Source organism: Pan troglodytes, chromosome 8 (assembly GCF_028858775.2).
Source record: "Pan troglodytes isolate AG18354 chromosome 8, NHGRI_mPanTro3-v2.0_pri, whole genome shotgun sequence".
In the NCBI taxonomy this organism is placed as follows: Eukaryota; Metazoa; Chordata; class Mammalia; order Primates; family Hominidae; genus Pan; species Pan troglodytes.
The window spans coordinates 80,039,893-80,056,087 of record NC_072406.2 but is presented as its reverse complement, the minus strand read 5'-3'; the positions used below and the strand labels follow the sequence as shown (position 1 = coordinate 80,056,087).

Below are 16,195 nucleotides of genomic sequence, written 5' to 3'. Positions count from 1 at the left end.
TTTCTTTGCTTCTGCATCTGAGGATAGGCTGTTAGAAGCAGCCAGGTCACTTCTTGAACACTTTGCTGCCTAGAAATTTCTTCTGCCAGATACCCTAAGTCATCACTCTTAAGTTCAAACTTCCACAGATTCCTAGGGCATGAATACCATATAGCTTTGTTCCTTGGTAAGGCATAACAAGAGTGACCTTTATTCCAGTTCTCAATAAGTTCCTCATTTCCATCTGAGACCTCATTAGCCTGGACTTCACTGTCCATATCACCATCAGCATTTTGGTCACAACCATTTAACCAGTCTTGCAGGAGTTCCAAACTTTCCCTCATCTTCCTGTCTTCTTGTGAGCCCTCCAAAGTCTTCCAGCCTCTGCCCATTACCCAGTTTCAAAGCTGCTCCCACTTTGTCAGGTATCTTTATAGCAAGGCCCCACTCTTTGGTACCAATTTTTTGTGTCAGGCCATTCTTGCATTGCTATGAAGGAATACCTAAGACTTGGTAATTTATACTGAAAAGAGGTTTAATTGGCTCACAGTTCTGCAGAATGTGGAAGCATGGAACCAGCATCCGTTCAGCTTCTGGGTAGGCTTCAGGGAGCTTTTACTTATGGCAGAAGGTGAAGTGGGAGCAGACATGTTACATGGTGAGAACAGGAGTAAGAGAGCCAGGGGGAAGATACCACACACTTTAAAAACTTTTAAGCCGGGTACAGTGGCTCACCCCTCTAATCCCAGCACTTTGGGAGGCCACGGCGGGTGGATCACCTGAAGTCTGGAGTTCGAAATCAGCCTGACCAACATGGAGAAACCCCATCTCTACTAAAAATTCAAAATTAGTCGGGCATGGTGGCACATGCCTGTAATCCCAGCTACTCAGGAGGCTGAGGCAGGAGAATCACTTGAACCCAGGCGGAGGTTGCGGTGAGCCAAGATCACACCATTGCACTCCAGCCTGAGCAACAAGAGTGAAACTCTGTCTCAAAAAAAAAATTATATTATTAATATAAAAATAAGGACAGAGTCTCATTATGTTGCGCAGGCTGGTTTTGAACTCCTGGGCTCAAACAATCCTCCTGCCTTGGTCTCTCAAAGTGCTGGGATTACAGGCATAAGCCACTGCACCTGGCCAATACCACACTTTTTTGTTTGTTTGTGTTAGACAAGGTCTTGCTCTGTCACCCAGGCTGGAGTGCAGTGGTGTGATCTCAGCTTATTGCAGCCTCCACCTCCTGGGTTCGAGCAATTCTCGTGCCTCAGCCTCCCAAGTAGCTGAAATTACAGGCATGTGCCACCACACCCAGCTAACTTTTTTGTATTTTCAGTAGAGATGAAGTTTTGCCATGTTGGCCAGGCTGGTTTCGAACTCCTGGCCTCAAGTGATCTGCCTGCCTCGGCCTCCCAAAGTTCTGGGATTACAGGCGTGAGCCACCATGCCCAGCCCTAACATTCCATTTGTTTAGTCATCCGTTGATGGACACTTGCATTGCCTCCACTTTTTGGCTATTATGACTAATGCCTTGATGAACATGACTATATAAATATCTTTTCAAGTTCCTTCTTTCAATTCTTTTGTGTATTTACCCAGAAGTGGAATTGTGGGGTCACATGGTAGTTCTATGTTTAATTTTTTGAGGAACCACCATACTGCTTTCCACCATGGCAACTTCACATCATTAAAAGGCCATTTATCAGTGATTTAGATCAAGATATTGTGATCTAATTTTTTTTTTTTTTGAGATGGACCCTGGCTCTGTCACCCAGGCTGGAGTCCAGTGGCACGATCTCAGCTCGCTGCAACCTCCGCCTCCCAGATTCAAGCAATTCTCCTGCCTCAGCATCCTGAGTAGCTGGGACTACAGGTGCATGCCACCATGCTTGGCTAATTTTTGTATTTTTAGTAGAGACAGGATTTCATCACATCGGTCAGGCTGGTCTCGAACCCCCGACCTCATGATCTGCCCGCCTTGGTCTCCCAGTGCTGGGATTATGGCGTGAGCCACCGTGCCTGGCCTTAAAATTCTATATAGAACTTTTAGCAAGACAGCATGTACAATGAAGGATTAGTAAAAAATGGTGCTTCAGTGCTTTTTCTTGCTTCTCTTCAGAAATAAACCTTTAAAAAGATGTATATAGGTGGGCTGAAAGAAAAACAACTTTTTTCCCCTCAGGTGGGGGAATTTAAAGTGTTAAGGGCCAGGCATGTTGGCTCACATCTGTAATCGCAGCACTTTGGGAGGCCAAAGTGGGAGGATCACTTGAGTCCAGGGGTTTAAGACCAATCTGGGCAATATGGCGAGACCCTGTCTCTCTGAAAAATGAAACAAAAAAAGTGTTAAGGCAGTCAAAGTGTTGTGTCCCTGACCACTCACCTTGTTCTCTAAATCCCAGACCTGAACTGTGTTTCTTTGGGCTAAAATGAACTGAAACATAAATTGCCTGGACCTACCTCAGACTAGAGACACTCCTGAGTCTGGAGAACCAACCCAGGAGAAATGGCACAGCCATCTGACCCGAGTTATCATACAGTTCTTCTCATTGTCCTATTTTATTTTCTCTAAAGCACAAATCACTATTTTATCTTTTTATTTTTTGAGATGGAGTCTTGCTCTGTAGCCCAGTCTGGAGTGCAGTGGCACCATCTCGGCTCACTACAGCCTCTGCCTCCTGGGTCCAAGTGATTCTTCTGCCTCAGCCTCCCAAGTAGCTGGACTACAGGTGTGGGCCACCATGCCTGGCCTACAAATCACTATTTTAAACGATCATGTTTTTTTTTTTTTTTTTTTGCATGTTTTTCAGCTGTCTTCCTCCATCAGAGCGTAAGCTCCATAAAAATCAAGACTGTGTTATTGGCCGGGTGCTGTGGATCATGCCTGTAATCCCAGCACGTTGGGAGGCCGAAGCAGGCAGATCGCTTTGAGCTCACGAGTTCGAGACCAGGCTGGGCAACATGGCAAAACCCCCTTCTCTTAAAACATAACAAAACAAAAACCAAAAATTAGCCGGACATGGTGCTATGTGCCTGTGGTCCCAGCTACTCGGGAGGCTGAGGTGGGAGGATCGCTTGAGCTGGGGAGACAGAGGTTGCAGTGAGCTGAGACTGCACCACTGCACTCCAGCCTGGGCAACAGAGTGAGACCTTGTCTGAAAATAAACAAATAAATAAAATTAAGTATTTTAAACACTAAGAAAAGCTCCCATTATCCTTATTAACACATCCTAAGATTTTACCACATTGCTTCACTTTTTTTCTTTTTTTTTTTTGAAGGATAGAGACAAAAATATATAGGAGATGGAGAAGTGGCTAATGTGGCAAGTTTCTGAAAATAGGCAGTCTTTATTAACTCATAAGACAAATGGTTCACATGCATCTCTTATATAAACTCAAACTACAGATCCCAGGCAGCACTGCAATAATAGACACGTGGACTGTTCTTTTCTTCTCTGTAAACAGCCAATGAGAGGCAGAGTTTACAAAGGTCTAGGATGACATCTGGTGTATTGACTGTGGCCAGTCTTAAAGCTAGTTTTTGCTATGTGGAACATGCTGCTCTAATTCAGATTTAAAGAGTTTCTTCCTGTTAATTCGAAGCTCACTGTGCCTCTTGTTTCCGAGGGAAGAAGGACTGATTAAGTCATCTAAATGGATGCAATACTGAATTACAGGTCAGAAGATACTGAAGATTACTACACATTACTGGGATGTGATGAACTATCTTCGGTAAGACAGTGGATAATATTTTTATCACAACAGTATTATTTTTCACAATAGTATTTCAAGTTTTTATTTAAGGTTTTAACTTTGAATTTTTAGTCACATTGCCTACAAACCTAACCTTGTGTTGTTTTAAAACACTTTTGGCTCAGAGAAAGTTAAGAATTTAAATGTATGTTGGGATTTTACTTGAATAGTGTCCTATGGGAATTTTACGGAAGCTTCTGATTAAATATGTGTATTCTGGCACATGGCCATATGCTGTTTCACAATATAGTATATTAAAAATAAATATTTGAAATTTTATTGTAATTTCTGATGGCAGTGTTTCACAGTATATATAAGCTATACCTTTATTATGGTGACTCATAATTGAGGTGAAATGAAATTTCTTATAAAACTAGGGATTTTAATATATTTTATTAAAATGTGTACTCCTATGTGAGCAGTCAAAATAGAAACAAAGAAGCATCCTTTATGTTAATATTTCAAATTGTGTGACAGAAATTACTTCTTGAAAGGGTGGCTTCTGAAACAAAACATGTGAAAACTCTGTAGCTGTTCACTGGATCTGTAAGAAAACAAAATTTTTAAAGTTCCCAATAAACAATTATAAAGGTTGTAGAGGTTTTTTTAATTATGGAAAAATCATTTATAATTCTCTCTCCCAAGGATAACAGTATTAATATTTTGGCATATTAATCTCCACTATTCTTTCTATGTATATTCTTTAAAGACCTGTTTGGGAGGATATTATATGTACTTGTTGATTCCTGCTTTTTACCCATTCGTATTATAACAAGGAATTTTCCATGCTATTAAACTTTCCTTGTACACTTTTTAGTGGTTGCAAAATATTTTATTTTGCTGTGTTACCACAGTTGAATTATTCTCTTATTGTTAAATATTTTATTTCCAATTTTTCAATATTTCAAATAATGTTGAGATTAATATAAAATATATTCATTATTAAATTATATATTATTAAATCATGTTATTAGGATATATTTATGTTTTATAATTAATATATTTTATTTTATTTATTTTTATTAAAATCTAAGTAGTAAAATTAACATTGTAAAGCAAAATGTTTTTATATTTATTGTTGTTTCATAAAGGCAGTAGTTCATTAATAAAATGTACTTAGTTTTGTTTTAAGAATAGAATGCATTACTGGACACAAAGGATTAAAATCTCTATTTTTGCCATGCTGAGGAAGTTATCTTAGACACGCTGAAATTAAAAAAACTGCCCCGCCCCCAGAATAGCTTATAATGGTCTTTTAGTTGCATATTTCTTCTCAAGAATGTGTTACTCTTGTTTATGTTGGTGGTGATTTGCTTATAGCAATTGAGAAAGCTTATTACCATTTTTACCATGTGTTATTCACAGTTGAAATTATACTATTATCAAACAATTTTTGAAGGAATAATTTAAAATCAAAGGAATATAATTTAACTTGATAAGGCTGACAATTTGGATTTTAAAAAATACATGCTAGCTTATACAGTAAGGGTCATTATATCTCCATAATCTTGTGACCTATTTAGTCGGTCCTTTTTTTTTTTTTAAATTTTACTTTAAGTTCTGGGATCCATGTGCAGAATGTGCAGGTTTGTTACATAGATACACATGTGCCAGGGTGGTTTGCTGCACCTATCAACCCATCATCTAGGTTTTAAGCCCCGCATACATTAGGTATTTGTCCTAATGCTGTCCCTCCCCTTCTCCCCCACCCCCTGACAGGCCCCGGTGTGTGATGTTCCCCTGCCTGTGTCCATGTGCTCTCATTGTTCATCTCCCACTTATGAGTGAGAACATGTGGTGTTTGGTTTTCTGTTCCTGTGTTAGTTTGCTGAGAATGATGGTTTCCAGCTTCATTCATGTCCCTGCAAAGGACATGAACTCATTCTTTTTTATGGCTGCATAGTCAGTCTTTTGAAGTTATGCTGTTGTCTTTTCATCTACATAGAAGGAGGATTCATTTTGGACAGCCTTGCAGAAAATAATCTCATTGTTAATGTGTAATATTCAAAATATGGTTACCAGGTGGAGTCATACTTCCTTGTCTCAACATTCCTTTTACTGGATGTATTTTACTGGTCTGTCAATGGCATATCATATCTAGATAACAATTATTTATTTTTAATGAAATGTTTGTCATAATATTGTCACTTCTTTATATATGTGTGTGTGTGTGTGTGTGTGTGTGTGTGTCATTTTTTCTCTCTTTTTTTTGTTTTTTTGAGATGGAGTCTCACTCTGTTGCCGGGCTGGAGTGCAGTGGTGCAATCTCAGGTCACTGCAACCTCCGCCTCCCAGGTTCAAGTGATTCTCCTTCCTCAGCTTCCTGAGTAGCTGGGACTACAGGCACGTGCCACCATGCCTAGCTAATTTTTGTATTTTTAGTAGAGACAGGGTTTCACCGTGTTGGCCAGGACGGTCTTCATCTCTTGACCTCGTGATCTGCCTACCTCGGCCTCCTAAAATACTGGGATTACAGACGTGAGCCACTGCACCTGGCTTTTCTCTTCTTTTTATAAGTATGCCTCTCATTTCAAAAATATTTTTATGACATTTTTGACTAATATGACATTTCCTTTACTTGATTTGTATTGGATAGATTGCCTTTACTTCAGGTATTCCTTCATTTGATGCTCTAAAATTAACCAGAACTCATCATGCCCGAAAGCATTTTAGCTGTTATAATTTCAAAACAATTTGATATTCTAATTTTACTTATCACAATTGAATTGAGACACCCACATAATACTTTTGCTTTGGTATATAGTTCTTACAATTTAAAGTTTGTGCTAGAAATTGATTAAAGTAAAATTATGTATTTTCTAATGGTTCTAGAGCAGTAATCCTGAAGCTCTTCCTTCTCAGAGAGTTTTTAAAATTATCTTTCAGAAATTGAAAATACAACCATGAAAACAAGCAATGAGACTAATTTTCTAGTTTACATAATGACATATATAAATTATGGGAGGATTTCCATGTTATATAGAAAACAATATATTCCCCATTTCAAAACAATTTAACAAAGATTGATTCCAAGACAGTTAGCCTTTCTCCCTATATTGGATTTTTTTTTTAAATTTTTGTTTCTTTGAGATGAAGTCTCACTGTGTTGCCCAGGCTGGAGTGCAGTGGCAGGATCTCAGCTCACTGCAGCCTCCTGGGTTCAAGTGATTCTCCTGCTTCAGCCTCCTGAGTAGCAGGGATTATAGGTGCATGCCACTATGCCCAGCTAATTCTTGTATTTTTGTACAGATGAGCTTTCACCATGTTGTCCAGGCTGGCCTCGAACTCCTGACCTCAAGTGATCCGCCGCCTTGGCCTCCCAAAGTGTTGGGATTACAGGCATGAGCCACCGCACCCGGCCTCTATTCCTCAGTTTTCTAACCTGTAAATGGAAGTAAATAGTACCCACCTCACAGAGTTGTGGGGATTAAATAATACATGATATATAAAGTACTTTGAACAGTGCCTGGTGCAGAGCGCTAAGTTGTGGTGGTTGTGGTTGTGGCTGTTGTTTTGGCCCCCACAGTGTTACTGTGCACTTGGAACTTAGTACACTTATCCTATCCTTGAGTTTGCATTATTTTTAAGATGTTTTATTTTGCAATAATTTTTGACTTACAGAAAAGTTGTAAAAATAGTACAACAGAGTTCCTATATACCCTTAACCCAGCTTCCCTTTATGTTAACATCATACCTAATGAAAGTATAATGATCAAAATCAGAAATTAAAAAAAATTATAGCTCCGAGGCATTTTATTATAAAAGCTTGGTACTCATATACATAAACTAAAATGAACTTAAAATTCATCATACATTTACTTCATTTTTTAGCTTGACCTTCTAGTAAATTTCTAGCTTCACTGATTTTGGCTGTTATGATTTAAGAGTATAATTTATCAATGAGCATCTCTTATTTTCCCTTTTTTGGCAGTAGGGCTTACCCCTAGCATTAATGCTGCTTCTTGTTTTGTCATTTTGGGTTCAAACTCACCTCAGTAATAGCCACCACTGAAGGCAGATTTTGATAGACTTTGAAAAACTTGCTTTACTTGAGGCTCCATGTGCTCCATGGCTTGCAAAACATAATGGCCTGCAAATCCTGCAGCAGCAATGGTCAGTCCAACTGCTACCATTGTACTGGCCATGGCTATAGCTGGGCTCCCTTGCCTCTACCGAGAGCCTGGATCATCCCAGCCCAGAGATCATGGCCCTAAACTGCACACCTTTACCAGAGTGACGCAGCCACCGATCGCAAGCACAAACCACCAAAAAATCAGAAAATTAACATTGCTATAGTTAACCCTACCATGGTCCAGCAAACATTTTTTTGTAAAGGACTAGATAGACAGAGTCAGGACTAGAATGAGGCAAGTAGGGTGTGTAGGATGCAAAATTTAAGGAGGCACTAACATTTAGGGTTGCGCATGTACAGAAATTTGAGAGAGACAGAGAGAGAGAGAGAGAAAGAGAGAGGGAGAAGGAGAGAGAGAGGATATTTCCTTAGACCTAGGTGTCCTGCTTGCCTCACCTAATGCTGATCCTGGCATAGCAAATATTTTAGGCTTTGCAGGCCTTACAGTCTCTGTCCTAACTACTCAGCTCTGCCATTGGAGAAAACAGCCATAGACAATATGTAAGTGAATGATCTTGGCTGTCTTCCAATAAAACTTTAATTAAAAAACAGGCAGCAGCAGGCCAGAGTCAATCAATCCCTGATCTAAATTATAAGTCTTATCTAATTTCCTCAGTTTTCCTACTAATGCCCTTTTTCTGTTCTAGGATCCAAGCCAGGATCCCTTATTACGCTTAACCCTTAATGACCTCCAATCTGATGCTTTCTTCTACCTTCTTTGTCTTTCATGACCTGGACAGTTTGAAGACTACTGTCAGTATTTTGTAGAATGTCCCTCAATTTGACTTTGATATTTTCTCATGATTAGATCGAGGTTATGCATTTTTGGAAAGAACTCCTCAGAAGTGATGTTGTGCCTTTCTTAGTATCTCATGTGGGGGTGCATGATATGGATGTGCTTTATTGACCTTGAGCACTTCATTAAGGTGATGTCTGTCAGGTGTCTTCTGCTAGGTTTTTCCAAGGTAGGGTTATTTTTCCTTTTGTAATTAACAAATATCTTGGGGAAGGTACTTTGAGACTGTCCTGTTTCTTCTCAAACTTTTACTCACTAAGTTTAGCATCCTTCAGTGGATCTTGCCTGTAACAGTTACTACTATGGTGTTTGCCTAATGGTGACTTTCTTTTTCTCATTAATTTTACATTTATTAGTATTCTACAGTAAGGAAATTCTTCAGTAAGGAAAAACTATCCCTTCTCCCACATTTATTTGTTTATTTGGCTTAGTTTTATCACTATCAATTAATAGTTATTGTATTTTAAGTGTTATAACCCAAATATTACCATTATTTATTTTGTGTCTCAAATTGTTTCTATGCCTCATGTCTTAATTAATTATCATTTGATTAGAATAATGTAGGAGGATCTCTCATTTATTTCAGGGATATTGCTAATATCTGGAATTTTGTGGGAAAAATCTAGTTTTAAACCGAGTGAATTAAAATAATATATATCAATTAAATCAGTATTAAAATGAATCTTCTTTTCTTTCTTTTTTTTTTTTTTGAGATGGAGTTTCACTCTTGTTGCCCAGGCTGGAGTGCAATGACACAATCTGGGCTCACTGCAACCTTCGCCTCCCGGGTTCAAGCAATTCTCCTGCCTCAGCCCCCCGAGTAGCTGGGATTACAGGCATGCGCCACCACACCCAGCTAATTTTTTGTATTTAGTAGAGATGGGGTTTCACCATGTTGGTCAGGCCAGTCTCAGACTCCTGACCTCAGGTGATCTGCCCACCTCGGCCTCTCAAAGTGTTGGGATTACAGGCGTAAGCCACTGCACCCAGCCAAATCTTCTCTTTTCTGCAGCACATTTTGCATCATATGAATTTCCATCACTGGAATCAATTCACTCTTAATGAATTAGCCATAATTTTCAGAAAGCTCCTATTACACTATAGTTATGTTACTTGAAGAACATCTGTCAGTCTATGATCAAGTATTTATTGAACATTTCCTGTTGGGCCAGTACTAGAAGTGACATAGGGTGGGGAACAAAACAAAACAAAACAAAAAGGTGAGACATGATGCTAGTGTATAAAGAACCTGGTATCCAATTGAGGAGCCAAAGCTAATACACAGGAAACAATTTGAGAACAATTAAGTATTGTGCTCTGTACTGTCTATAAGTGCAGCAGAAATTAAAGAAAGAATATCTGAATAGACTTCAGAAAGAGATGGGGCTTGAAATGGCCTTACTAGATGGCCATAATTTTAATGCACTGTGGGAGAGACAGGGCATTTGTATGGCTAGGAAATCTTGGAGAAGATTCATCCAAGTGGGAATTGGATTAGTCTCCATGGCACACTGGAGTATTTCCTTGCTTAGACAAAAATATTTTGCTAGCAGAATATGGAAAAGATAAGTTTCTAAGTTTTAAAATTTAAGTTCTAAAATTAATATATGTTCAATAAGGAAATGTGGAATACAAAGAAAGCACAAATAAAAATGTTAACCTACATATTTAACATTTTGGAGTATGACTTATACATGTTAATTATCTGTGCATATATGCTATATCTGTATATGTATATAAATAAGTAAATGCATATGTGTATATGTATGTACGTATGTATGTATTTTTGAGACAGATTCTCACCCTGTGGCCCAGGCTGGAGTGCAATGGTGCGATCTCAGCTCACTGCAACCTCTGCCTCCCAGGCTCAAGCAATTCTTGTGTCTCAGCCTCCCAAGTAGCTGGGACTACAGGCACGTGCTACCACACCCGGCTAATTTTTTGTATCTTTAGTAGAGATGAGGTTTCACCATGTTGGTCAGCCTGGTCTCCAATTCCTGACCTCGTGATCCGCCCACCTTGGCCTCCCAAAGTGCTGGGGCGTGAGCCACCACACCTGGCCTATGTGTATGTATTTATAAGTGTATTTTTGTATGTATTTGGAGTCAGACTGCATGGGTTCAGTTCCTAGATGTGCTACTTATTAGCTGTGTGACCTTGGGAGAATTCCTTAATTTTTCTATGTCTTGATTTCCTAATCTGCAAAATGAGAATAATGATAGTATTAACCTAATACAGTTGTGGGAATTAAATGAAACACTCTATGTAAAGTGCTTAGAAAAGTGCCTGGCACATATTAAGTATCAAAAAATTTATTTATTTATTTATTTATTTATATATTTTTTTGAGACGGAGTCTTGCTCTGTCGCCCAGGCTGGAGTGCAGTGGCGGGATCTCAGCTCACTGCAAGCTCCGCCTCCCGGGTTCACGCTGTTCTTCTGCCTCAGCCTCCTGAATAGCTGTGACTACAGGCGCCTGCCACCATGCCCAGCTAATTTTTTATATTTTTAGTAGAGACGGGGTTTCACTGTGTTAGTCAGGATGGTCTCAATCTCCTGACCTCGTGATCCGCCCGCCTCAGCCTCCCAAAGTGCTGGGATTACAGGAGTGAGCCACAGCGCCCGGCCTATTTATTTATTTTTTGAGACGGAGTCTTGCTCTGTCACTCAGGCTGGAGTGCAGTGGCGCGATCTCAGCTCACTGCAACCTCCGCCTCCCAGGCTCAAGCGATTCTTGTGTCTCAGCCTCCCAAGTAGCTGGGACTACAGGCCATGCCAGGCTAATTTTTTAATTTTAGTAGAGACAGGGTTTTGCCATTTGGCAATTGGCCAGGCTGTTCTTGAACTCCTGACCTCAGGTGATCTGCCCGCCTCAGCATCCCAAAGTGCTGGGATTACAGGTGTGAGCCACTGCACCCAGGTCAATAAATTTAAAATGATAATAATTATCATTATTATATACATATATAGTTACATAATCCCTTTTGAGATAAGACATGGATTTAAATTGCACATAATACTTACATATTATTATATGCAGTATAACATAATATATTGCACATATCTTGCCTTTTCTCATAGAAATATTTAAATTTTCTCAGGTTGTTAAAAATCTTTTATGACAAGATAATTTTTTAAATGACTAAAGTATTCTAACCTACAGTTACATTACAATCAACTGTAACAAACATCCTATTATTGGACATATAGGTTGTAAGAATTAAAGAAAGAGGAGAGAAACACAAAGGGCGGCTCGACAGTCAACAGGGACAGATTTGTTTATTTATTTTTATTTTTTATTTTTTTGAGACGGAGTCTCACTCTGTCGCCCAGGCTGGAGTACAGTGGCGCAATCTCGGCTCACTGCAAGCTCCGCCTCCCAGATTCACGCCATTCTCCTTCCTCAGCCTCCGGAGTAGCTGGGACTACAGGCGGCCGCCACCACGCCCGGCTAATTTTTTTGTATTTTTAGTAGAGACAGGGTTTCACTGTTTTAGCCAGGATGGTCTCGATCTCTTGACCTCGTGATCCACCCGCCTCGGCCTCCCCAAGTGCTGGGATTACAAGCGTGAGCCACCGCACCCGGCCTGACAGGTTTATTTTGAATAAACCTGAGAGGGGCGGCTGGCTGAGTTAGGTTAGAGACACACTCTCCTACAGACTAAGAGTTTCTAAGGCTTCAGGGTGGGAGAGTTTATCAGAGGCTTGGACTGCTTCTCTGTCTCTTTGTTGTGCTTTTCTGGGAGGGAGAGTTGTGTGTCTGTTCCCATCCATCTTTCTGCAGCTGTAGGCATACCCCGCCCGAGTCTGCTTTTTGCTTCCCTATCTTGTTACACCTGAAGGGAAAGGAATGTGCTTATTAAGTAAGGCTCACTGTTTTACTGGGGCCCATTTTGTGAGGGTGAAGTTTGGCAGTTGCTCCAGAGACTTTCCCCCCATCTCCCTCTGCGCCCGAGCTGTCTTATTTGTGTTTTACTGTCTGCTCTTTCTGGCTGCTTGTAGTTCGAAGAGAAGTGATTTCCTTGAAATGCATGAGACTAGAAAGGGAACTGGAATTTAAAGTGGCGGTGTCTGTCTGAGTTGATGGTGCTCTTGCTCTATCATAGGTTTTTGTTTAAAATTTATATTTTATTCTTGGACCTTCTTACAGCTATTCTTTTCTTACCTCTGATTATCTCCTTAGACAAATTCCTAGAATTGGAATTGTTGAATCAAAGGCTAGGAAATAAATTAAAGGCTCTTCATATATATGTGTGTATAGAGAGAGAGAGAGAGAGAGAGAGAAAATAGAATATTTAACACTTTAAAATTTAAAAACAAGTCTAGATCTCAGTTTTATTTGTTATATAAGCAGGTTATGGTGACTGATGGTTAAAGACAGCACCCAGGAAGAGGAAACACATAGTTAATTACAGTTCCTAACAGGAAGTCATCTTTTCCTATTATTCGAAGGTGTTCTCAGAAGTTTAACAAAGAAAATAATAGTTATTAGTCTGGGTTTTATACATATGCCTAATACAGCCTGACTTTGATTGTAAAAGTGAAGACATTCCTTATGAGAATTGACTAAGGATGACATGGAGCTGATCTACATATAGAGAGATAGATACACACATATATCTATATAGAGAGAGATAGATACACACACATATATATACACACACATACAAACATATATGTCTCAATTTTTTTCAAGAAAGTCTATACCTATTTACATCCTCGCCAGCAGAGCATGAATGTTAATTTCTTCGCACTCTCAGTAACACTGGTCGTTACAATCCTTTGGATATTTTGATTTATTTGATTATGAGTAGAGTTGAACATTTTTTGTATGTTTACAGGACAACAGGGTAGGCAGTTTTGCAGCCTACTGGACTTGGGTCTGGAAGGCAGGATTTAGTGGACCTTGACATCGGGGGTGTCCCCTCCAATGGACTGCACTTGGCAGTGGTCACATGGAGTAGGGAGGCCAGAAGATAAATACAATGTGTTCAAGATAAACTAACCCACTTTACCAGTTTACATAGAGCCAGCTCTATGGAAGCTTTGTAATAAACTTCATGATAGTAAAGCTATGAAAAATAACGAAAGAAAGATACAGACTTTCTTAATTTTTAAAATGTGAAATTGGTAAAACCTAGAAAATATAAAGAAGAAAATAACAGTCACGCATGTAAACAAACTGAGAATCAACCATTTTGACACATTTGCTTCCATGTACTAAATACCAGTACATTTTTTTTTTTTTGAGATGGAGTTTCACTCTTGTTGTCTAGGCTGGAGTGCAATGGCGTGATCTCAGCTCACTGCAACCTCTGCCTCCTGGGTTCAAGCATTCTCCAGCCTCAGACTCCTGAGTATCTGAGATTACAGGCGCCCATCACCACACCTGGGTAATTTTTGTATTTTAGTAGAGACGGGGTTTCACCATGTTGGTCAGGTTGGTCTCTTAACTCCTGACCTCAGATAATCCACCTACCTTGGCCTCCCAAAGTGCTGGGATTACAGGCGTGAGCCACTGTGCTCAGCCCAGATTTTTTTTTTTTTTTGAGACAGAGCCCTGCTCTGCCACCCAGGCTAGAATGCAGTGTCAAAATCTTGGCTCACTGCAACCTCCACCTCCTGGGCTCAAGGGATTCTCCTGCCTCAGCCTCCTGAGTAACTGGGATTACAGGCTCGTGCCACCATGCCCACCTAATTTTTGTATTTTTAGTAGAGACAGGGTTTCACCATGTTGGCCAGGCTGGTCTCGAACTCCTGACCTCAAGTGATCCACCCACCTCAGCCTCCCAAAGTGCAGGGATTACAGGCGTGAGCCACCGCACCCAGCCCAGAATGTTTTCTAGTGGGATAGGAATTAAAAATAAAACAACAGCAACGATAAAACCCCAAAACTTTCTACCTTTGATATATAGGTATAATTTTATCTATTTAAAAGCCCTAAGAGATATATATATAATATATATCATGATATATATAAATCATGATATATATTATATATATCATGATATATATATTATATATCTTATATCTAATGACATATAATATATATCATTAGATATCATATATAATGATATATATGTCATTATATATCTTATATCTAATGATATATATTATATATCATTATATATCTTATATCTAATGATATATATAATATATATCATTATATATCTTATCTTATATATATCTGATATATAATGATATATAATATATCTGATATATAATATATATCATATATCAGATATATAATGATATATATAATATATATCATTAGCTATCTTATATATAATGATATATATTATATATATCATTAGATATCTTATATATAATGATATATATCATATATATCATTAGATATCTTATATATAATGATATATATTATATATATCATTAGATATCTTATATATAATGATATATATGATATATATCATTAGATATCTTATATATAATGATATATATGATATATATCATTAGATATCTTATATATAATGATATATATCATATATATCATTAGATATCTTATATATAATGATATATATCATATATATCATTAGATATCTTATATATAATGATATATATAATATATATCATTAGATATCTTATATATAATGATATATATAATATATATCATTAGATATCTTATATATAATGATATATATTATATATATCATTAGATATATCTAATGATATATTATATATCATTATATATCTTATATATGATATATATTATATATTATTAGATATCTTATATATAATGATATTATATATGTGAGATATATGATATATATGCATATATATAAGCATCTTATATATATATATATATATGCATATATATATATGCATTAAAAGTGCATCTTTAGGCCAGGCATGGTGACTCATGCCCGTAAGCTCAGCACTTTGGGAGGCCAAGGCAGGCGGATTGCTTGGGCCCAGGAGTTCAAGACCAGCCTGGACAAGATGGCAAAACCCCATCTCTATAAAACATACAAAATTAGCTGGGTGTGGTTGCCTGTGTCTGTAGTCCTAGCTTTTTGGGAGGCTGACATGGGAGGATTGCTTGAGCCCAGGAGGTGCAGGTTGCAGTGAACCGAGATGGCACCACTGCACTCCAGCCTGGGTGACAGAGCAAGAAGCTGACTCAAAAAAAAAAGAAAAAAAAAAGATATGTCTTCAAGGATATAACCTGTTCTCTTGGGTATATTCCTTGGATGAGGAATAAAAGGATTTTTACTTTTTTACTTTTTTTCTGTAGTGATAGAACGTTTTTCAAAGAGAGTTTGTATTTATAAATGACTTACTAATTTAAAAATGCTTACTACTACACTGTATAGAATATTTAATACTTTAAAATTTAAAAACAAGTCTAGTTCTCAGTTTTATTTGTTATATAAGTAGGTTATGGTGACTGATGGTTAAAGACAGCAGCCAGGAAGAGGAAACACATAGTTAATTACAGTTCCTAACAGGAAGTCATCTTTTCCTATTATTCGAAGGTGTTCTCAGAAGTTTAACAAAGAAAATAATAGAGTTATTAGT

General features: G+C 38.2%; 1 protein-coding gene and 1 pseudogene across 7 annotated transcripts in view; one reads left to right on the top strand and one right to left on the bottom strand.

Moving 5' to 3' along the window:
• DNAJC12 (DnaJ heat shock protein family (Hsp40) member C12) overlaps positions 1-16,195 on the top strand; it is a 53,501-nt gene that overhangs the window by 8,243 nt on the left and 29,063 nt on the right. For 3 of the 7 annotated variants that reach the window (XM_009458549.5, XM_009458548.5, XM_016918385.4), the window contains exon 2: positions 3,657-3,711. In XM_009458549.5, the coding sequence (XP_009456824.1) occupies positions 3,657-3,711 (55 nt within the window). Of the gene's footprint in view, positions 1-3,258; positions 3,712-10,613; positions 10,728-16,195 lie in introns of those variants that run through there. The other 4 variants (XM_054660132.2, XM_054660131.2, XM_009458550.5 and 1 more) reach the window with 4 other exon arrangements.
• On the bottom strand, positions 7,547-7,877 carry LOC129136192 (mitochondrial import inner membrane translocase subunit TIM14-like; annotated as a pseudogene).